This window comes from Colius striatus, chromosome 3 (genome assembly GCF_028858725.1).
Source record: "Colius striatus isolate bColStr4 chromosome 3, bColStr4.1.hap1, whole genome shotgun sequence".
In the NCBI taxonomy this organism is placed as follows: Eukaryota; Metazoa; Chordata; class Aves; order Coliiformes; family Coliidae; genus Colius; species Colius striatus.
Window position 1 is genome coordinate 2697239 of NC_084761.1, and position 20963 is coordinate 2718201.

At 48.9% G+C, this 20963-nt stretch overlaps 1 protein-coding gene across 7 annotated transcripts; it reads left to right on the forward strand.

Annotated features, from left to right (window-relative positions):
* The first annotated feature begins 505 nt into the window (after positions 1 to 505).
* On the forward strand, positions 506 to 20902 carry LUC7L (LUC7 like). 7 transcript variants are annotated; one of them, XM_061991946.1, is made up of 12 exons: positions 506 to 623; positions 1347 to 1417; positions 2509 to 2603; positions 7309 to 7407; positions 8087 to 8197; positions 9212 to 9355; positions 9799 to 9975; positions 10804 to 10892; positions 15369 to 15398; positions 15525 to 15621; positions 16230 to 16394; positions 19313 to 20902. In XM_061991946.1, the coding sequence occupies exons 4-12, from the start codon at positions 7312 to 7314 to the stop codon at positions 19379 to 19381; spliced, it is 978 nt and encodes a 325-aa protein (XP_061847930.1). In that variant the 5' UTR covers positions 506 to 623; positions 1347 to 1417; positions 2509 to 2603; positions 7309 to 7311; the 3' UTR covers positions 19382 to 20902. The 7 variants fall into 7 exon arrangements, with proteins under 7 accessions (XP_061847930.1, XP_061847927.1, XP_061847932.1 ...); XM_061991943.1 differs by lacking the exon at positions 1347 to 1417 and adding an exon at positions 17419 to 17480 and having other exon boundaries at positions 19313 to 19399; XM_061991948.1 differs by lacking the exon at positions 15525 to 15621.
* Positions 20903 to 20963: the final 61 nt, after the last annotated feature.

Consider the following 20963-nt stretch of genomic DNA (forward strand, 5'->3'; position numbering starts at 1 on the left):
AGCCCTCAGCAGCCCCCAGGAGCCCTCAGCAGCCCCCAGGAGCCCTCAGCAGCCCCCAGGAGCCCTCAGGAGACCCAGGAGCCCTCAGGAGCCCCCAGCAGCCTTCAGCAGCCCCCAGGAGCCCTCAGCAGCCCCCAGCAGCCTTCAGCAGCCCTCAGCAGCCCCCAGGAGCCCTCAGCAGCCCCCAGGAGCCCCCAGGAGCCCTCAGCAGCCCCCAGGAGCCCTCAGCAGCCCCCAGGAGCCCCCAGGAGCCCTCAGCAGCCCCCAGGAGCCCTCAGGAGCCCCCAGGAGCCCTCAGCAGCCCTCAGGAGCCCCCAGGCCCCTCCGACGCGCGCGGCCCGTGGCGGACTCGCGTTCCCGGCATGCCTCGCGCGGCCCGTGGCGGACTCCCGGTCCCGGCATGCCGCGCGCGAGCGGGAGGGGCCGCTTCCGCCCAGCGCCCGCCGCGCGCCGCCGCCAGCGCTGAGGCCGGAGCCGCCTCTGCCGCCGCCGCCGCCGCCGCTCAGCCCTCGGCCGGAGCCGCCCGTCCGCCGCCGCCCCGCGGCCCGGCCCCGCGCCCGCCATGTCGGCCCAGGCCCAGATGCGGGCCCTGCTGGACCAGCTCATGGGCACAGCCCGGGACGGTGAGTAGGGGCGGGCGGGGCCTGCAGGAAACGCCGCGGCCTGGCGGCCGCCTCCGCCGCGCGGGGCCCGGCCCGGCCCGGCCCGGCCGCCGCCTCCGCTCCGCAACCGCGGCGCGATCGGCCGGCGCCCGCGCCGAGTGACGCGGTGGGCGAGAGCCGAAGCCCCGGCGCCGCCGAGCGAGCGAGCGGGGCGGGCGGCGGAGCGGGCCCGGGCCTCGGCGCGCCGCGGGGCGGCCTGGCGAGCTCGGCGGAGGGAGCCCGGTAGGGGTAGGCCTGCCCAGCGGAGGAGCCCGCCTCGTCCCCCCCCACCCCAGCCCTAGAAAGCGGCCGGCCCCGGGAGCAGCCCGTCGCTCGGGGGCCCCGGCTGCCGCAGGGAGGCTGTAGGGAACGCTCAGTGCCCAGGCCACGCCGAACGTAGAGAGGCACGTAGGTAGGTGTGTGCCTGCAGGAGCCGATCGTTGTAGTTGTTGTCCAAGAAAAGAAACGTGACAACCTGTGCGAAATCTGTTCCCGCTGCGGTTTGTATCTCCCTTCTGCGACTTGCCGAGTACTTAAAATTCCCTTTGACACATTAGCAGGGCTGTTCAGGTCCTTTTGCACTTTGTTTCGTAAGTGAATTAAGTGCTTTTCTCTCTTTGTGTATTGAGTTGCTGTTGAATTGCTTCCCATAGTTTTATTTCATACAAACTGAACAATTGTGGCCCCTCTATTTTATTTATAAAGGTTCAGTGTATCTTTGCCTGCCTACATCAATCTGCAAGGGAGTTGCAGAAAAGCCTCATGTTCATCGAGCCGTGAGTCACAACCAATTTTTAAAGCTGTTATAACAAAAAAACAAACAAACAAAAAAGTGTTTGCTTTTCATTTTTTTTTTCACCAGTAACTTTAAAAGTGTAGCTTAGAAAGACAGACAAAATACAGGAAACCTTTTCATTAGACACAACATTATTCCTGGATGCTTTGCCAATCCTAAGCCATAGTCATACTTTAGTCTTACACCTACCTGTGTCCTATACACAGATGAGCTTTACAATTGTCACATACCATTACCACTTTGCCTTTACCTTTTATGTATCGTTCCCCTGACTTCCTTACTGCAGGTGTGTGGGCAAGAAAGCTTTTGCCTTAAAACTTTTCAACAGTGGGCATAAAATTCTGCAGCTGAGGTCTTGAAGGATGCAGCTGGGTATAGTATGTGGTGGAGCTCGCAGTGTGTATTGACTAACTTCTGTTTCTTTTGATTGATTTACTTGGCTTTTCGTGGGTTGTTGGGTGGGGGAAGCAAGTCTGCTTTGTGTTCCAGGCTGGGACCTGCAAGATACCTCTTTGCATGGGCTTGGAAAGCACACTGCATATTTGGGTTTTGTTTTTCAAAGGTTGATGTCTTAATTATCAGATGAGCAAATAGCAATGAAAACTTAACTTATAGGCAAATAGCCTATAAAAACAGTCCAGCACAGCCCTGTTTTCTCATCCATGGCCCTCCCATCGTGTGGGTTTCAGTACCTCACAGTAAAAAAAGGAGAAGGGGAAAAAAATACAAGAGCTTTTGGCTGTGAGCCAGCCTGTCTGTCTCCTTTTCCCTCTTCTGGCTGTGCTGTCTCTTTATACGGATGACAGCCCTTGGACGTTACTTGGCTCGCCAACACTGTGTTTAACATGGTGTACTGGATGAATAAATGGTAAAATAGTGTTTGTTGCCAATTATAAGTGTTCCAGAATATCCTGTTACCCTCTCAGCTTTTTCTTTTCCTTGGGTAATTTTGGGGAGCAGGAACAGCAAGTGTTTTGATCTGCATATTGAGGCGAAACGATCGTACCGATGTCTTTGTTCTCCTGCTGCTGTTCTAATGTCTCCTTATTTAAAACCACAACTGAATTTCAGGAGATGAAACCAGACAAAGGGTGAAGTTTACAGACGATCGTGTTTGCAAGAGCCACCTTCTGGACTGCTGTCCTCATGATATCCTGGCTGGAACAGTAAGTATATCCTCTGTGATAAGGAATTCTGGTGAGATGTTGGTACAGCTCTTGAGGGCTCAGCTGTGCATCATAGGTAACTTGTAGGAGAGATCAGGCTTTCTATGCCAAGGAGCAAGTCAGGATTTTCAGTTCTATTTCTGTGACCTGTGTGTGGAACTGTTGAAGTTGGGAGCACTCAGGGTTCACTCAGGATTCTCCTTCCCTGGAGACATTCCAAACCCAGCTGGACGAGTTCCTGCGTGCCCTACTCTAGATGGTCCTGCTCTGGCAGGGGGGTTGCACTGGATGAGCTTTGAGGTCCCTTCCAGCCCTTGGGATTCTGTGAAATGTTATTTCTCTCACCATCCCATGTGAAGCTGCAAGATGATTTCTCTTTATCTGTCTGAGTTAGGGCCTGAAGCTTGTCCCATGAGGCTGTAACTGGCCTGGGCGCTCTGGTTCATTGTTGCTTCTTCAGATTAACAGATCTCTTTCTTACCAACTGCAATAATTCTTAAATCCTTACAATCTCAACCTGTTTGGTGTTCCACTGATGAAACAGCACCTTTTTCCTTGTCCTTGCTAACGGCAGGTCACAGCTTTGCCTTTTAGAGTCAGTAGGTCTGAGCGCTGTGTCACTGCCCGGCTGGTTTGAGACAGTCAGGTTGGTGCCTTTGCTGTGGTCCTCTGGGGACCAGAGCTGGCTGATTTTCAAAGGTTTGGCTCACACACCCTCTCTCTCAGAGCAAGAGGTGATGTGGGCTTTTAGCAGGCAGATTTTGCAAAGTAAATAGCCAGTGTGGGCGCCCAGATGAGACGCAGCCAGACTCTCAAAAGGAAACAGCGCGTGTCTCTTGTAATTGGTGCCGTATTACAGCGTTGCAGGATGGAGATGAAGATGGGTGTTTGAAATCCACCCTTACCCTCACTGTTTGGCAGTGAATACTGTGCTGATTCACATTGTCCATCCACTTAACCAGGTTGTTTAAAGATGCTGTTGTTATTCACGGCCTTTCCTGCTGTTATTTCAGCATCTGGAGCTGGCACAGCTCCCTGTGCCAGGAGAAAGAGTTGTAGCAAAAGCTGCCTCAGCTCTAAGCACTCAAACTTCAGCTTCTCAGGGCCTACTACTGCAGAATAAGATTGGATGAGTTGAGGAGCAATCTCTGTGTATCTGTTTTCTGTTAATTTGAAGCTCAGGTGTATTTTCCAGCAATGGCTTCATCAGCTTCCAATCACCTCACTTCCATTTCGGAATTGTAAAGCTGCTTAAATCACCCTCTGCCCATCTCCATCCTTCCTGAAAGTCACTCCAGCTAGGGTATATTTTTTTTGACATGAGATTCTACCAGGTTTTTTGGGCCCCAGTGGTGATTTGAAGATGCAGGCTGCCTTCTACCTCTTCTGGTATGTTTCCAGGAAGAAGATAAACGGTGAGTCAAAGAGGTGAAGTGATGTGCGTGACTGTTGGAGCCAGTGCCCAAGCATGGAGGATGTTTTAGGGGTTCAGGTGTGTTTGTGAGTCTTTTAGGGTAGAGAAGCACGTTGAGAAATCTTGTTTCTCTTGCTTCTGTTGTTAGGTGTCTGCAAGGAGTTGTTTCTTCCCACTTGCTGTGGAATTTGTGCTCAGAAATCACACACAGGCAGGAGTGAAGACTGCTTCTGTGAAGATAATCTTGTGGTGGCCTTTAAGTGGTTGTGGAACTCTGTACCCTGCTATCAGCAGGTTCCTGGGGGCAAGAGAAAGTATTGGTGCCACACAGTTCTATCTTGAAAGAACGTGTGATGTCTGGAACTGGAACAGCATTTGAGCTGTCAGCACTACCAGCACAGAACAAAACTTCAGTGGAATGCACAGACTTTCCTCATGATCTCTCTCTGTTCACTGTCATCTCACGGTGCTCTGCTAAGGGAAGAGCTGTGGAGGGGGGAATCAGCCTCAGCTGGTGGGCTGGCATCCATCTCTGGATGTGTATAACTGCACAAATCAGGAGCTTGGATCTTTTTGGAAGCTTCCAAAACAGATGCTCCAAGCCTTCTGGCGTTGGTTCTGTTTCATCCTCCCCCCGAAGGCATTGTTATTGCTGCATCTTTCATGTGTGCAGGTACTCCTTAGTAGGAGGCTGATTGGAGACAAGCAGGAAGCTGGATCCCTTGGGTAGCTGTGCTCAGTGAAATGTGAGGGAGTCCCACTCCCTGACCTTCAGGTGCAGAGTAAGAGAGGGAGTCCAGACTGTAAGTAAAGCTCTGGAATATTCCTGAAAGCTGCAGAAGGCACGCTGATATTTGCTTTGTTTAGGTGTGCCCATGTTCCTGGTCATAAGAGCCTTTGGCCCCAGAAACTGTCACTAGATATTCTACAATGGTTCTCCATGGGAATGAAGGACAATTTTGGGGGAACACAAGTTGATTTAGTGCTGTTATCAGGAGACTTGTCATCCAGAATATTAGTGGCCTGCACTGAGTTGCCTCTGCAGCTTATAAATAACATTCAGGGAACTCATTGTGTACCCCCTGGGAGTCAGGATTGAGCTGAAATCTGTAGGTTGCAGAATTTTATCATGGGGATCTGTGCTTTGGTTAAAACTCTGCAGCTCTGGTTACTACCAGAGAGCCTTCCTCATGGAAATAGACTTTCTGGTGAGTTAGAAGTTCAGTGGAGATCATAAGAGACAGCTCAGGATGTGGATTGCTCAGCAAATGTGAGCAGGACTAATTATCAGTGGCATCTGAATGTATTAAGTCTTTCTGTACGTGAGGGATGAAATCTTACTTGGGCTCTGCTGGTTACCTGTGTGAAATACCTGTGTCATAAACCAGGCACGGGTGTTGACTGGAGCAAGTTCTGGTCACTGCTAGAGAGGGGGAGTGTTTGCTGCCAGGCCTTGCTGAGATGAGAGGATTCCTTGAGACAGAAAGGCTCACCTGGAGGGAGCAATTGTGAAATTCTCCATGCACCCAGATCAGCTGCAAGGACGTGGAGGGAGACTTGAGGTTTCTATGCTGCTGAGAGGTTCATTGCCTTTTAACAAACAGGGAGCACACTGTCAGCTCTTCTGAAGTTGTGGGTTAGAGCCCCTTCTCTGAAGTGGAGCCAGTGGCTCAGCTTGCAAGAAGAGTCCAGATAAGAACACTTAGAACTGTGACAATCACAGTTAATGCTGTTTTCTCCTATTAGAAAGAGCTCTCAGTAGAATAGCCATCAGGAGAAAAGCTGCAAGTCACATCATGGAAAGTTATTTTTGTGGTAAAATAACAGTGGCTCTCTAGCATTCTTTGAAGAGCCTTGCCTGAATATGATCATGATTAAGCTCTGAAAGTACCAGATGCTTTTTTTTTTGGTAGGCATTAAATTTGTGCCATTAGAGAGCTCAGCAGGACTATTCCTGGATACAGTGTCTGTTTCTGTAGCCTGCTGCCTGTGGCCTTCTGTTTCTGGTAAATGTGAGCGAAATGAGGAAGGCTAAATAGTGGCAAATGATCTGGAATTGGAGTTGTTTGCTTTATTTCTTTTTAAAAATAAAAGCCAATAGCACAGGTAACTGCTGATCCCAGAGCATGATCTGGTGGAACTGGCTTTGGTTGCTTTGCTCCCTTCTAAACACTTCTGTTGTTGCTGAGTGCTTTGCATAGGTGTCCCTGGCACCCTCAGCTCTGGTGTGTGGTGTTCCCCAGGGATTCTGTGTTGATCCAGGTTTAGCTTTCTCTGTATTTTAGTGAGTGGACAGGTGTTGTGCTGTGCTCAGGTTTGGGACTGGGTGGTGACTGGGACAGGAGACTGTGACTGCTGGGATGTTCCTTCATGTGGTGACACATGTACCCAGCCATTTGTACTGTGGCTCACACTTAATCCTTTCATAATTTTAGCTTGTGAAATGTCACATTCTTTTTCCTGGTTGAAGAAGAAGAGGAAATGTTCTCTGCTGTGTATTGATCACGTTGAAATGCAATTTCCATGTTTTGAGAGCACAATTAACTTTGGTTCTTGTGGCTGTTAACTACTAAAGGCTGGGGACAAACAACCAGCTTCGATGGAGCTGCCTGCAATAGGAGTGAAGGGCAGCATGCAAGTCAGAGCTCTCTGGGAAGGGAGATGCTCTCAAGTCTCTCATTAGATGGGCTTCGCTGGGGAGGTTTTACAGTTCCAGGTGCAGCTGAATGTGGAAAGGGGCTAGCAGTAGAATTCTGTTGTTTCTGGGTGTGAGTTTGTGCTTTTCTTCTGGCCCTTATTCCCTTAAAGTCTACTTGATAGGAAACTTTTTGTCTGTGCTCTGTGATTTGGTGTCTTTTCAGTACCTTACTCAGATTTGTCTTGGCACAGGTGTGCTTTTCCAGGTGAGCTTTGAACAAGGTACCAGGCTTTGTGTTTTGCAGTGCTCTAGCCCTGTCCTGGGTTGCATTTAGAGGTAGTACCCTTTGAAGGAGTTGCTGCTGCAGTGTGCTGCACCTTCTCAGCTCCCTCTTGGCAATTTCTAAGGCTGTGCTGTGACCTTGAGCAGGAGTAAGACTGGACTTAAAGCATTTTAATGTTGTTCAGGAACACCTAAATGAAGGGTTCTACCAAGTGTATTGTTCTTCTGGCTGGTTCTGTTACAGGTTAAGAGGAACCTCTTCCTAAAGAGGCTGTATTTTGATATGATACAGCTGGCAAAAACTCAGCATCTGCTGCTTTTTGCAATCATGGAGGAATATTGCCCTGATTTCCCTTTTCTCTTTTGAACAGCGAATGGACCTGGGAGAATGTACAAAGATCCACGACTTGGCCCTGCGAGCAGATTATGAGATTGCAAGTAAAGAGAGGGATCTGTTTTTTGAGCTGGATGTGAGTATGGGGAAATTTTCTTTCCTTTTGTGGAAACTGTTGCTTGAAGTGGTTTGCCTGAACACTAGAACTCAGCAGGCATTTCAGCCAGCCCTGTGATTTGGTGTGTTACCTGACAAGGCTGTGTGGCCCCTTCTTGATTGCTGACTTGACATTATAAAAACAATTACAGCCCTTAAAATCCTGTTAGTCCAGCTACCTGGGAGGCTCCTCTGGCATTCTTTGCATCCCACACCTGCTGCTCTGTACCAGGTCATTGTAACCTGGTGGCTTGTTCCAGAAGGAGATTTGACATTTAAAACTCTGATTTCACTTCAGCCACTTTGAGCTTTCTGTGATGTCAAACATCAAGCAGAAGAACAATTTCCTTTTCATATTATTGCAGTGCTTTTTGTCTGTGCACCTGTTGCTCAGCCCTTGAAATACCCAGTGCAAAGCAGTGTGAGAATCCAGTAATGTGTCAGAGTGAGGGAACTGTGTCAGGTCATAGGTGACATACTCAAGGGCAGGAATCAACTTTTACCTTTTCTGCAAAGTGTCATATAGCTATTTCTCAAGACATCTGTTCTTGAGGTTGGTTGTGCTTTATACAGGGATCACACCAGCTAGCTCTTGGCTTTCAAAGCTAGATCTGGCATGGAGAGCACTTTTATTCACAGTTCTTTGTCTGAACACACAGGCAATGGATCACCTGGAGTCCTTCATCGCAGAGTGTGACAGGAGAACAGAACTGGCCAAGAAGCGCCTGGCTGAGACTCAGGAAGAGATCAGTGCTGAAGTGTCTGCAAAGGTATTGTCCTCCCTTCAAAATGTTTGTTCTGCAAGTCTGTGGGAGAGTACTGGTGCTCTGTTGTCTCTGACATCGTTCACACTGGGAAGTTGAGCTCTACAAAGCCTTTGTGGATTTCAGCCATCCTCCTCGACACTTAGTACCTAAAGGCTGGGTGTCAGCAGGATGGGGGGACACTTTCTTGTGTTGTATCCATTGCCAGGATAAGAGGTGATGGACATCAGCTGGGACACAAACAGTTCCCCTGGCACAGGAGGAGAAGCTGGTTTGGTGCTGAGGTGAGGGAGCCCTGGCCCAGGCTGCCCAGGGAGGGTGTGGAGGCTCCTGTTTTGGGAGGCTTCCAACCCCAGCTGGACACATTCCTGTGCCCCCTGAGCCAGGGGAAGCTGCTTTAGCAAGGGCTGGGGCTGCAGCAGCTCTGCAGGGCCCTTCCAACCCCCACCATTCTGTGTTTCCTCAGATGCTATTCTGACCATTCTGATGACAAGCTCACGGTTCAGAGGGCTGGAGCAGTGGAAAACATGATCTCTAAATAAAGCATAATGGCAATAAAAGCATGTTGGTTTCCCCTCAACAGTGTTCAATGTTAATGTAATAGCTTAGAATAGTAAATCTATCCTGGGATTATTATCTTTTCACTTAGTGAATGAATACTCATGGAGTTTCCTCATTGGGAACTTGCTTCATTGGGACAATACAAATCATTTTTTAAGCTGGATTTTTGGACTCCAACCTGTCTTTTGAGCCAGAAATGTGCCACTCCTTGCAGCAGAACTGATGATGTCCTCTCCATGTCATTTCTCTTTCTGTTCTGTCTGGGACTGCATTGCCTGTGTTGGCCCACCAATCCCATTGTGTTGGGACTCCTTTGGCTTTCAGAGGTTTATGGTCATCTTCCCACAACTGTTTTTATTGAACAGTATTTTTTTAGAGGGGAAAAAAAAAGGGAAGAGTCTCCTGCAAACTTCTCATTGTGATTTTTGTCTCATTAAAAAACCACCCTATTCTCTTTAGGCAGAGAAAGTACATGAGCTGAATGAAGACATTGGAAAACTTCTAGCTAAGGCTGAACAGCTGGGAGCTGAAGGAAATGTTGATGAGTCTCAAAAGATCCTGATGGAAGTGGAGAAAGTCCGAGCAAAGAAGAAAGAGGCAGAGGTATGGCTTTGGCTCTCCTGTGAATTGTACTAGGGGACTGAGCCAGGCTCAGCACATGACAAACAGCTGAGCTCTTCCCACCTCTGTTCTGATACAGCCAGCACCTCCTTTTCCAGTTTCAGCCACATGCCAGCAAGCAGTTGGCATTGCAGTGTGGTAGATGAAGAAAAGCTTTTTGGAAACTTACCTGGTGAGGGGACGGGACTGGGGTGGGGGGCAGGATTTGTCCTCTGAGATACTGAGTCACTAAGTCCCTGAACCAGGGACAGACTGTCAGGTTAGCTGTGCTCACAAAGCTTTTTGTGTGGCACCTCCTTTCTATTGAGGGTGTGTTTTGATTCTTGAAAGCAGCAGTGTAATTCTCTGCAAGGCCTTTCCTGGAAGGCTGGGACCTTGTACAGCTTCCCTGACGTTTGTGTGGTTGTTTGCCTGCCTCTCTTCAGGAAGAATACCGCAATTCAATGCCTGCATCCAGCTTCCAGCAGCAGAAGCTGCGTGTGTGTGAAGTCTGTTCAGCATATCTGGGTCTCCATGACAACGACCGGCGTCTCGCTGACCACTTTGGAGGCAAATTACACTTGGGTTTCATTCAGATCCGTGAGAAACTGGATCAGCTGAGGGTAATCCTCTCTGTTTTAAACCTTCTCCTTGGTGTTTTAAGAGGCATTTAACACTTTTATGAGATTCATACAGGATTCTATGCAGAGTGCTTGTGAAAGCCCAGAAGTGATTGCAGAAGCCCTGAAATTTCAGGTGGAGCTTTGCATGGCCTCATCTTGGCTTCTGTTCTGTAATTTCTGGGTAACTAAATAGACACAAAATCAGTCAAACCAAACTAGTGCCATCATTTACTCCTTAGAGCATTGGTATCAGGGGCCTGTATTTTTCTCATTGGTGTGGCTGAAGTTTGTCACTCTGGGGTTGTTTTTTGGTTTGAGACCTCTGAAGGAAACTCTTCAACTGGAGTTTCATGTTGTGCTGTCAGTCAAAAAGGTCTCCAATAGCTGAAGTGAGTGGAAGTTTTCTGAATTGGTTTGTAATGGAGTTACAGTATTGGTGTTGCTTGCAAGCAGGGGCCTGCTGGAGTGAGGGTTGTGACTCTGAGGTCAGTGTCTCGATCGATCACTGGCACAAGGCCAGAGCACTGTTCATTGTATGTTGTGTGCACCTGTGGGGAGACAGTCCCTTGCCTCAGAGCTTTTACAGGCTTGTCTCTTAGAGCACAAGCACTCAAAGCAGAGTAAGGAGTGACAGTTCTTACCCTGATGGATGTTAGTGAAGTTGAGGAGAGTGAGAATCTCGACAGAAGTCTTGACCAGCACAGAAAATGCATGGAAACGGCTGTCTTGCTGCCTTTTTGACTTATTATTGGAATAATCTCACTCTAGATTTCTCTGACCTGTTTCTGTACGGCTGAAATACCATGGGGACTTATTTTTTTCCTTCAGAAAACAGTGGCAGAAAAGCAAGAGAAGAGAAACCAGGATCGTTTGAGACGGAGAGAGGAGAGAGAGCGAGAGGAGAGAATGGGCAGGCGGTAAGTGGAAGCTGAGAACTGGCTTGTGAAGTTGGTTTTGAAGTAGCCTGATCTCTTGTATCTGAGTACTGTTGGAAAGCAGCATCTGCTCCTGGAGCAGCTGTTGGATGTGCTCTACATACTGGGTGAGCACTGTGACATTCAGTTAAAGATGAAAACAAATGCACAGAGTGATTGTATGTGGATTGGTTTAACCTCCATGCTGTATCTGAAAGCTGTGAGCTCCCTGTAGTCTTTAGGCTTATGTTGGTATAGTCCTTGTCCCTGGGAATCTGAATCTGGATAAAATGCCCTCAACCAACACATCTGAGTGGGGAAGTTTAGGATGAGCAAGGGCCAGGTCTGCTCCAAAGTCATGCAAAGATTGCCTGGACAACTCTCCTCATTTCTAGGATAGGAGGTGACAACAGAATGGAGCTGGTATTTGTGAGCCCAGTGGTGGACTGGCTGACTTGCTCCAAAGCTTTTCTGCAATAACAGTGAGGTTCTTCCTGCACAACTTTGGGAGATGTCCTAAGGAGTCTGAGGGATTCTCGGGGAGGGGCTTCTTCTGGTGGCTGTCACCTTCAGCAAGGGAGTGGCTGCAACACTGGTAATCTCAGGACAAACTCTTCTGCATCTTGCCAGCTAAACTGGAAAAACTGTATCTTCTGCACTTGACCTGAACAGGCATCTTGTGTAAGCAGCTCACTTAACCTGATGTGGAGAGGGTGGTCATTTGCAGTGGTCAGGCAGAGGAAGTGGATGAGTAGGAATGCTGTTCTCGTTGTCACACCATCTCCCCAGTTACCTCACCTGTTTCTTCTCTTTTTATGTCAAAAAAATGGAACCTTGCTGCTTGTGGAGAGCTCTTGTGAAGTGAATTGCTTGTGAAGAGTGTATTTCAGCCATCCTTGTCTGAGGCATGAGAGACATGGCTGCAGGATGCTCTAAGATGGTGTGGGCCTCTGGGTACATGTTGCTGGAAATACCAGCAGAGAAATATATCCCTGTTGTGGTTTCAGCCCAGCTGGCAGCAAAGCACTATGCAGAGACTTGCTCACATCCCATCTCCAGTGGAAGCCCCTGAGAAAGGGAAGGAGAAAAGATCACCAAAGGCCTCATGGATGGAGACAAGGGTAGGGAGGGCTCCCTGCCACTTATGTTTCTGGGCAAAACAAACTCCATTACTTAACTTAGGGAAGAAAACAAGAACAGTTTAATCTACCATCAGCTAAAACCAGAGCAGATAGAAAGCAAAACCAGAGCAGGATGATGAGAAAGAATATAACCAGCCCCTTAAGACCTCCTTCCCCACCCCTCCCTCCTTCCCAGGCTCAGTCCCTTGCTCCTGATGTCTCTGCCTCCTCCCTCGTCAGAGGCACAGGGGGACAGGGAATAGGGATCAGTCTCAGGTGGTTTCTGTTGCTCAGAGGAGGAGGATTCCTCACATTCTTCACCTGCTCCAACACAGGGTCCAGTCCCTAATGACCATCTCTGGCTTGAGTCCTTCCCTGGGGCTGCAGCTTCTCAGAAACTCCTCCAACATTGGACTCCTCTGTGGCAGCAGAACTCCAGGAACATTCTGCTCCAGTGTCACCTCCCCAAAGGTGATTCTCCATAATGCAGTTACATTTGGGAGCTGCAGAGTCCAGAACTGGCTGATTAGTGCAGGAGTTAATTGAAAGAGGCTGCTGTCAGAGTCATGACAGAATGCAGTTTCTATGGCCAGAAAGGTGGAAATGAAACAAGAAGTGTCTTCCCATGCAGCTGTGCTGTGGCCTTTCACACCCACAGCAGTATCATACCTCACCTGGACCCAGTGGGTCTCTCATTTCTGTGTGAAAATGTGTGAAAAACTTCACAGAGTTGCCTTCAGAAAGACTCTTCTGGATCTCTTAGTTGGTCTGCATTCCCCCAAAGTGCTGACTTGCTTCCTCCTGGGGCATGTCTGTGGTTGGATTTATGGTTTTGAAATGAAACCTCAAACCCTCAGTTCTTGAGAGTTAAGGAGCTTCTTGAATTCACAGGTAGTCCATATCTGGATGCATCTGAAGCAGCGAGTTGCAGACCTCTTCTGGATCTTTATGCTTTAAATATGAAGGGTTTAGAACTGCACTGATTTGGCCTGAAGTCAGTTCTTGCTGGTTCCATGCTTTAGAGACTGTGGCCAGCACCTTGTCCACTTAGAGCTGTGCAACACCCTGCTCACTGGGGCATTTCTCCATCAAAAGTGAACCAGTGACTTCTTCCACCTTTCTCACTGCCTCCCTTAACCTCGATACTTCAAGGAACCACAGAAAACATGTTTCCTTCATAACTCTTCTTGTCATACTTTCCTATGCAGCATTTTCACAGCGTTACTCAGAGAAAGAATACCACTTGACTTTGAGGAGTCTTTGGTGACTTACAGGCACTGTGACATACCATGGAAGCCTGTAGATTGATTTGGGAGAGTCTGCCTCTCACAGAGTCTGTTAACTTGTCAGTCAGCTGTGATTTCCACATGGAAATGGGTGAGCTGAGTTTTCACCCCAGTGGTAAACAGACCCAAATCCTTTGCTTGGTGACTGCAGGCTACCCAGTAATGTGAAATTCTCTGAGGAGGTGACATGCTTGGGAGTTCAGACCCTTGGTATTTGCTTCAGACCCTTGGTATTTGCTTCAGGTGGAGTTGCCAAACGAATTTCTTTTGTATGAAGTTGGACAAAACACAGGTTATGAAACTTGGCACATAGCCTCTGTGATGCAGGCACAGGAAAGATGAGGAGGGTGGGAATGCTCAGCCTCTCATGCTGTTCCAGGCTAGTAAGGAAAGTGCTCTACTGTTGGATGCTTCCTGAATTCTTACTATTCCTAGATTCTTATGGTGATTATCAGGTGTTTGTTGCACATACTCCTGCTCAGATCAGAGGTGTGGAAGGGCAGCCAGACTTGTCACAGGCTGTGGAAGGGCTTTGTGTGGATGGTGATTCAGAATAAAGCCATCAGGAGGAAAAGAACATCAAGAACTTGGAGTAATTACAACCATCCAAAAAAAATCAGCTGCCTGCCAGGCAACTCCAGGAGGTCCTGCTGCTCTGTCAGGTCCTGTTACATGAAAAAGGAGGTGTGTGGTTATTGTCTTGCTCTTCTGGTTTGTCAGCTTTTCCTTCCTCGTCTTGTCATTTGCCTAACTCCGAGTTCAGCTCCACCTTGTTTACAGCCCTTCTACCTCAACTCCTTTCTAAGTTATGTTTTTTTCTTTCTTTCTACCATGATTGAACATTGTGAAGGGATGTCAGTGCTCACTGATTCTCTCAACCTCATCCAGCTATGGGTTTAAATGGTGTTGATGGAAACAGATGCTCCTCTCTTGCTTTTTACAGTTGTGTGTCTCATTTTCAGCTGCATCTCACACTGCCAGCACAGCTCTGTGCCTATGTAAATAGAACACTCCTGTGAGTCTGGATGCAGTGGGGAGATGGCAGCAGTTATCAGATGGACTCTCTTGAGTCACTAAACAGGGAGATGAGCCACTTGCCAAAGCAAAAAGCAACCCTTCAGACAGTATGTGATGTTTTGGTGTAAGCTGACTCTGAAACATGGCCACAGAGAAAGAGGGAGGGCCTGTCTTTCACATGAAGTGTGGTATTTTAAGTGGTGCTGAGTAATAGTGCTTCAGAAGTTACAGGAATTGTGGCCATTGTTAATTGCAGACTGTCCAAAACTGATGCTCACTGGGACAAGCTGAGAGTGCTGCCTGTGAGCTCTGAAGCCACAGAAGTGTGAGAGAGAACAGTGAGGCTTGGATGATTCTTCCCAAGTGGGCTCTCTAAGTCTGGGGTGAAGCATCTTCAGTGTAGCTCTGTTACTTCTCAGTTCTTCCCTTGTGTCTGTGTCTCCTTTTCTAAGCTCATCTTTCCCAAACAGGGGGAAAAAAACCCCATAGATGCAATTTTCCTCCTAATGTTTGTTAAACAAATGTGTTGGGTGAGCAAATGCTAGTTTCTTTGTCAAAACCTCTTCAATGTGCAACTATCTCAAAGGAGCCAAACTCAGAGAACTCTCAAGTGTCTGACTGGAGAGTCTGGCACTTTGTCTTGAAAATGGCAGAGTTGCTCTAGTTGATCTGAAGAGTATAGGACAAGTACACCCAGCCAGCTTCAAGTCCTAAAGGTTTGTTGTGGTGCTGTGGTAACAGACTGGATTAGAATCAGAGAATCATTTTGGTTGGAAAATAAGATCATCAAGTCCAACCTCACACTGCCAAGAACTGGTTTGTGGACCTTTTCTGTTCTTAGTGTTTCTACCAAGTTCTTTGGGTTTTGGCAAATTCTTTCTGCCCACCAAATTGAAGTCAATTGTTTCAATGCCAAGGGGTTTTTTTTTTAGCTGACATGTTACTTGAGGGTATTGTGCTCCTGTGAAGAGCTGCCAGTGTGGCTGGGTGCTTCTGTTGAAAACCCACTGGCTGCATCATCCCTTCTCTCACTTAACTCTCTCTTTTCTTTCTAGGTCTGGATCAAGGAATAGAGATCGTCGAAGGTGAGTGCACAGTTCTACAGTTCTCCCAAATGCCTGCTTCTGTTTCTCTCTGGCTGCTGAGGTTTTTCCTGGCTCTCACAAGTGGTGTTCATTCAGTGACCTGGTCTCTGTTTTGCTTCCTGAAAGAAATGGGAACTACCATGTGGGCACCTCAACTTCATGTCACCCTTTGGGATATAAAGCAGGTGCTGGCTGGCCTTGGGCAGGACAGAGGGTCCAGAGTGTGAGTCTCAGAATGTACTTGATGCCTTTTTCAGTGGATGTCTAACATACTTTAACAGTTTTACTGTCTGAAATGTTCCAGATACCTCGGATTTAAAAGTACAGGGATTCAAGATTAAAGCCCCCTGTGCAGAGCTTGCCTTAATGGTGTGACAGCATCCTCTGTGATTGTGTACAGAGATCTTCCTCTGTGCTGCTTTCCCTGTACTTTGGCATCATTTGTTTTGGTTTTGGAGTAGATTGGAAGCAATCTGGAAGTGCAGTACTTGGACAAGGGAGACTCTCTTTTGGCAGACTGCCTTTAGGGGTTGTGGTAATTTCAAGTGCCACTTACTTTGGCCTCTGGTTTACTCACCCAGGCTGTCAGCTCTGCTCTGGCTATTGGCACATGTTTACATTAATGGTGGCAGCTTTTTGTACAAGCATCCCAGCAAATGACATTCATCCACTGGTGTGCTGTTGGTAGCACCTAGCCTGAGGGTGACCTGCCCTCTCTGTTGGCAGGGGGGCAGCTGGAACGGGGTGAGAGCTGTTCCCCCTTGGGGAACATCTGAGAGATGGGTTTGGGTGTGCAGAACCTTGTGCTGAAGCAAAGTGTGTCCCCTTCAGATCACGCTCTCGGGACAGGAGGCGAAGACGCTCGAGGTCGGGCTCTCGGGAGCGGCGGAAGTCGCGCTCCCGCTCCCGGGACCGCCACAGACGCCACCGGAGCCGTTCCCGCAGCCACAGCAGAGGTCACCGCCGGGGGTCCAGAGACAGGAGTTCAAAACACAAGTATGTATTCCTGACACCAGTCTTTGGCATCACATCAGCATCCCCAGCCCCTTAAGGCGAGCGGGAGTGCTGTAGGGGTCTCAAGTTAGCAGCCGCGGTGTCCCCGGCCAAAGCAGGGGTTCCCAGCAGCCCTTTGTAGGTGGCCTCCTGTGAGAGCAGTAACTACAGCCACATCCCAGCTCGAGAGGAGAGTCTAGGAGAGTGAACTGGTTCCCTGTTTTGCAGTGCTGAGCCTTGAGAAGTTGCTGGTTTTCTTGTAAGAGAAGCAACACAAAGGCCTGCTTGAGCTAACTGAGCCTCCCCGGGCCTATAAAAGCCAAGTCACTGAGAGGCAGTTCTGACATGACATTTCTATGGTTACCTTCTGCCTCCCAGCTTCTTTATCTCAATATTTGACATGGGGAAGGAAGTGTATGATTTGGGAGCTGGGGGAAGCCTTCTGTTAGGGTAAGAAAGCTGTTCCTTAGGAATCTGCACTGGAGAGCTGGGGGGGAAAAAGCAGCCAGGAGGAGGAGTATCACATTCTCCTGTCCCTTAGGAGAAGCACTGGACTCCAAGGAAGGGCTTTAAGTCTCTTCTGAACTCAGCAAAACCCTCACTGTGTTGGAGGAAAGATGAGGCAAGCATGTGTAGGAGTATCAGATAAATGCAAAGGAATCTATGTTTCCATACAGCCCTTTTAAGGCCAGGAGCAGGTCTGTCACCAGGGCTTGCTGAAGTTAGACTTGCCTTTTTGTTTTGTAGTGCTCCTAATTAAAGAGGAGTACTTCAGCCTTGTCTCACCTCATTAGGCACCACCACCCTAGTACAACTCTAGAAAGAAACCTGTTGTGTGTCTTGTGTCACTTAGCTAAAGGGGGTAAGAACAGGTTTGAAAGATTCCTGATGAAGGGGAGGGAAATAATGGTCTGGAAAAAAAGAAAAGATGTTAATAATTGAGGGGGGTGTGTAAATACTGTTGATTCTCCAATGGCTGAGATACTAAAGTCCTTTTTTAAATCTGTCTTGAACATGAAAATTAAAGAAAAGAAGTTTGGACAATTAGGAAGTGAGGAAGACCCTGTAATAACTATTACTAAAGAGCAGGTAAGGGATTACTTTGAAAACCTTGAACACATTCAAATCAGCCTGTTGAGGTTGTAGGGGGATTGGCTAGCTGATAACACCATCCCCAAATTCCTGAGAGCTGGGGAGAGACCAGAATCAGATGAAGAAAATGAACCTAAGAGAACAAACAGGAAACCCCCTGTTCCCTCAGAGTGTAGCTTCTGTTTTCACCTTGAGAATGAATGAAGCCTGAATTCTGGTGCTGCTGCTCTGAGATCTCCCTTGTTACAAGGAAATGGAGAGGCTGTTGCAGGATCTGGGAGATCTCTGGGCAGGAGGCATTGTGGGAACAGGAAGAGAGTTAATCTCATCAGACAGGCCTGTGTTGTCTTCTGGTTAAATGACACAATGTAATGGAAATGAAATGGCTTATGTGATAGAGGGCTGTAAGGCTTTAATATGTCAGCAGCATTTCCAAACCTGTCAGACAGCACAAATGAAAGCTGGAACCTCTAAGGTACCTGCTGGGTCCTCCTCTTGTGACTGCAAAGGAAAACTGGCATATTGAGTCCTGGAGTAAAATGTCCTGGCTCTGTGGGGCCTGTGCAAGCCTCTGCCCAGCCCTGAAGGGCTATGGGCTGCCAGAGCTCATCCAGGATGGCACTCAGTAATAACTTGGCATGAATTGCAGAGGAAAATGGCCTTTTCAGAGTGGGCTTAAGATAGAGCCCTCTGCTTCATTCTGTGTGGGCCCACCCAGGGAAGCACTGCTGAAAATCTGTAGCTGGTATTGGGGCTCACTGAGTAAAGACTGACCCATCTTGTGGGCTGTGACTTATCAATCTGTATCAGCCTGGCTGTGATTATCAATCTGTATCAGCCTGGCTGTGATTATCAGTCTGTATTAGCCTGGCTGTGATTATCAGTCTGTATCAGCCTGGCTGTGATTATCAATCTGTATCAGCTTGGCTGTGATTTATCAATCTGTATCAGCCTGGCTGTGATTATCAATCTGTATCAGCCTGGCTGTGATTTATCAATCTGTATCAGCCTGGCTGTGATTATCAATCTGTATCAGCTTGGCTGTGATTTATCAATCTGTATCAGCCTGGCTGTGATTATCAATCTGTATCAGTCTGCCTGTGAGGATCAATCTGTATCAGCCTGGCTTTGAACCTGGGATGCTGCCAAGGACAACTCTTGTCTGGATGCAAAGCAGAAATAGCCCAGGGCTGAGCAAGTGTTGGGAGTCCAGAGAATACAGTTGGTATTTAAAACAGCTGAGCAGAAAGCCACTACCTTAGAGCATGATGGAAAACAGCTCTAGAAGACACAAACAAAGCTGAGTGATAGATAAGGAAGGAAAAACTTCAGGTGAGGAGGGAGCACTGGCAGGGGCTGCCCAGATGGGCTGTGGAGGCTCCTTCTCTGGAGACATTCCAACCCAGCTGGATGAGTCCCTGTGTGCCCTGCTCTAGGTGGTGCTGCTCTGGCAGGGGGGTGTACTGGGTGAGCTTTGGAGCTCCCTTCCAGCCCTTGTGACTCTATGAAATTTGAGTGTATCCTTTTAGTGTAATAAAGGGTCTTGAAGAGCCCCTTGACGACAGCTTGAAAGGGTTGTTGTAAGGCACAGAGTAACAAAGGCTGTGCCCTTCACAGGCTGCAGAACTGGCCCTCTCCTACCTACACCTCAGAGAGGGCTCACAGTTGCTGCCTTGATGGGACTCCACTCCCACCATTGCAGCACCCAGCTCTAAGAGCCTCATTTTATGTCACTGCCCTGTTATGGGAGGGAAAACCTGATGTTTTGTGCATATTTGAAAGGGCTTTTAGTTGTGAAGCTCCTAGCGACCGTTTCCTTTGTGCTTCAGATCTTCCAGGGATCGATCTTCAAGAGAGAAGTCACGAGACAGAGAGAGGAAAGAGAAGAGCTCTTCTGAGAGGAGGCACGAGAGCACAAATGGCAAATCTCGTTCCAAGAGATCAGAAGAGAGAGAAGCTGGCGAGATCTGAACTCAAAACGATCTGTGTTGCACTGTAAATAGTCTGACAAACATTCGACACAAAGCCTAAATCCCCCCATTTATATTTACTGAATACGACTCATCTTTTGTAGTTTGGAATTTTTATTGTTTGGCAGATAGCTGTGAGTTTGTAGAGACACAGAGTTACTGTTTAACAGGCTTTTTGTTTTGTTTTAAGTAGGGAAATCAATAAATGTTGGACGGATCGTTTCCCATTCAGGCCAGCGGGTGGTACACTGTGTTTGTCCCGAGCCAGCCACGAACCCTCGGGGCACTGACCTGACCTTTGGTAAACGCTTTCAGCCCTTTCCAAAAGCTCTGGACCTGCCCCTGTGTGAGCACACCAGTAGCACTGGTTCTCACCGAGTTCTTTTCTTTCCCTTCTGTTGATATGGTTTTCAGAAGTGAGGGGTTGTTGGTTTTTTGCCTCCCCTTTAGCGCTTAGCCCACCTCATTTTTACGTCTCTGGCGGTTGAGAGTGGCCTCACTTTTCTAGCTCCCTTAACACAGACATTTGGCCCTGATTCAAAAAGCTCTTTATCAGTGTGAGGATGATCAAATCGACTGGAGCACGGTTCTAAGATGGGCTCAAGGCTGGTTTTAGCTCTTGTTACAGATCAGATAGTGGGTTGTGTGTGCGTGGCAAACCAAATGCTGGGCAGATTTCTTCTAGAGAGGAGTGCACAGCTCCTGTGTGTCTTGCCCAGTTACCCTGCACTCCGCAGCGTCCTCCGGGGACGTTTCTGCCCTGCAGGGAAAGCGGAGGATGGTTTTCAGGGCCGGTCAGGGAGGAAGGTGGCCGAGGGGACTGGGGTTGGAGCAAAATGCAGGAGGCAAGCAAGGCAAGGAGCGGCCGGGCCCCGGCTGTGTCCTAATGCGTGTGGGAGGAGTTTGCATATTGTAATTAGCTGCTTTGTAACTAGGTTTCTGTTGCGGTAGGGGAGGAAGGCCCCGGGCACGGGGGCTGTGGCACAGGGCTGCGAGTTGCGCTGGCAGCTCGGCCCGCGGCTCCATAGCTCCGGGAGGCAGGGCTCGTTGCCTGAAGGCGGCTCGCTCCGAACGATCCGGGAGCGGCAGCGGGGCTGTCAGTGCTGTTCGCGGCCGCGTGTCCGGGCAAGGGGCGTCCGCCGGGTGTTTGTTCCCCTCCCAGCCTCCCGTAAGCTGCTGCTTCACCGGTTTCGGTTTCCCCGCGGCCGTCCCGGCGCTCCCTCGGTGTTAGTCCTTAGTGCATGCGGACCCCCCCTCCCTTTCCCCTTCCCCTCCCCTGTCCGTTTTTACCACTGCTGCCGCGGTTTCGCGTTGTTGTTTTTGTAACCTCCGTGTCGGGTGAGGGGAGCGCGGGGCGCCGGGGGCGGGCGCGCTCCCGGGCTGCCTGTACGTGACTGTGCTGTTCTCTCGCGGTCTGATCGCATTAAAGATCTGTGTTTGTGGCTCCCAGTCGCTGCCCGGCCTCGTTCTTTGCGGGTTGGCCGCCCCCGGGGCCGCCCCGCGCAGGCGC

What these genes read in the sequence shown, in the direction of transcription:
- LUC7L (XM_061991941.1), top strand. Translation starts at nt 563, where the DNA reads ATGTCGGCCCAGGCCCAGATGCGGGCCCTGCTGGACCAGCTCATGGGC. An exon ending in AGGAATAGAGATCGTCGAAG is followed by an intron (nt 15,399 to 15,524) that starts GTGAGTGCACAG and finishes GCTTCCTGAAAG; the next exon opens with AAATGGGAACTACCATGTGG. An exon ending in GACAGGAGTTCAAAACACAA is followed by an intron (nt 16,395 to 19,312) that starts GTATGTATTCCT and finishes TTTGTGCTTCAG; the next exon opens with ATCTTCCAGGGATCGATCTT.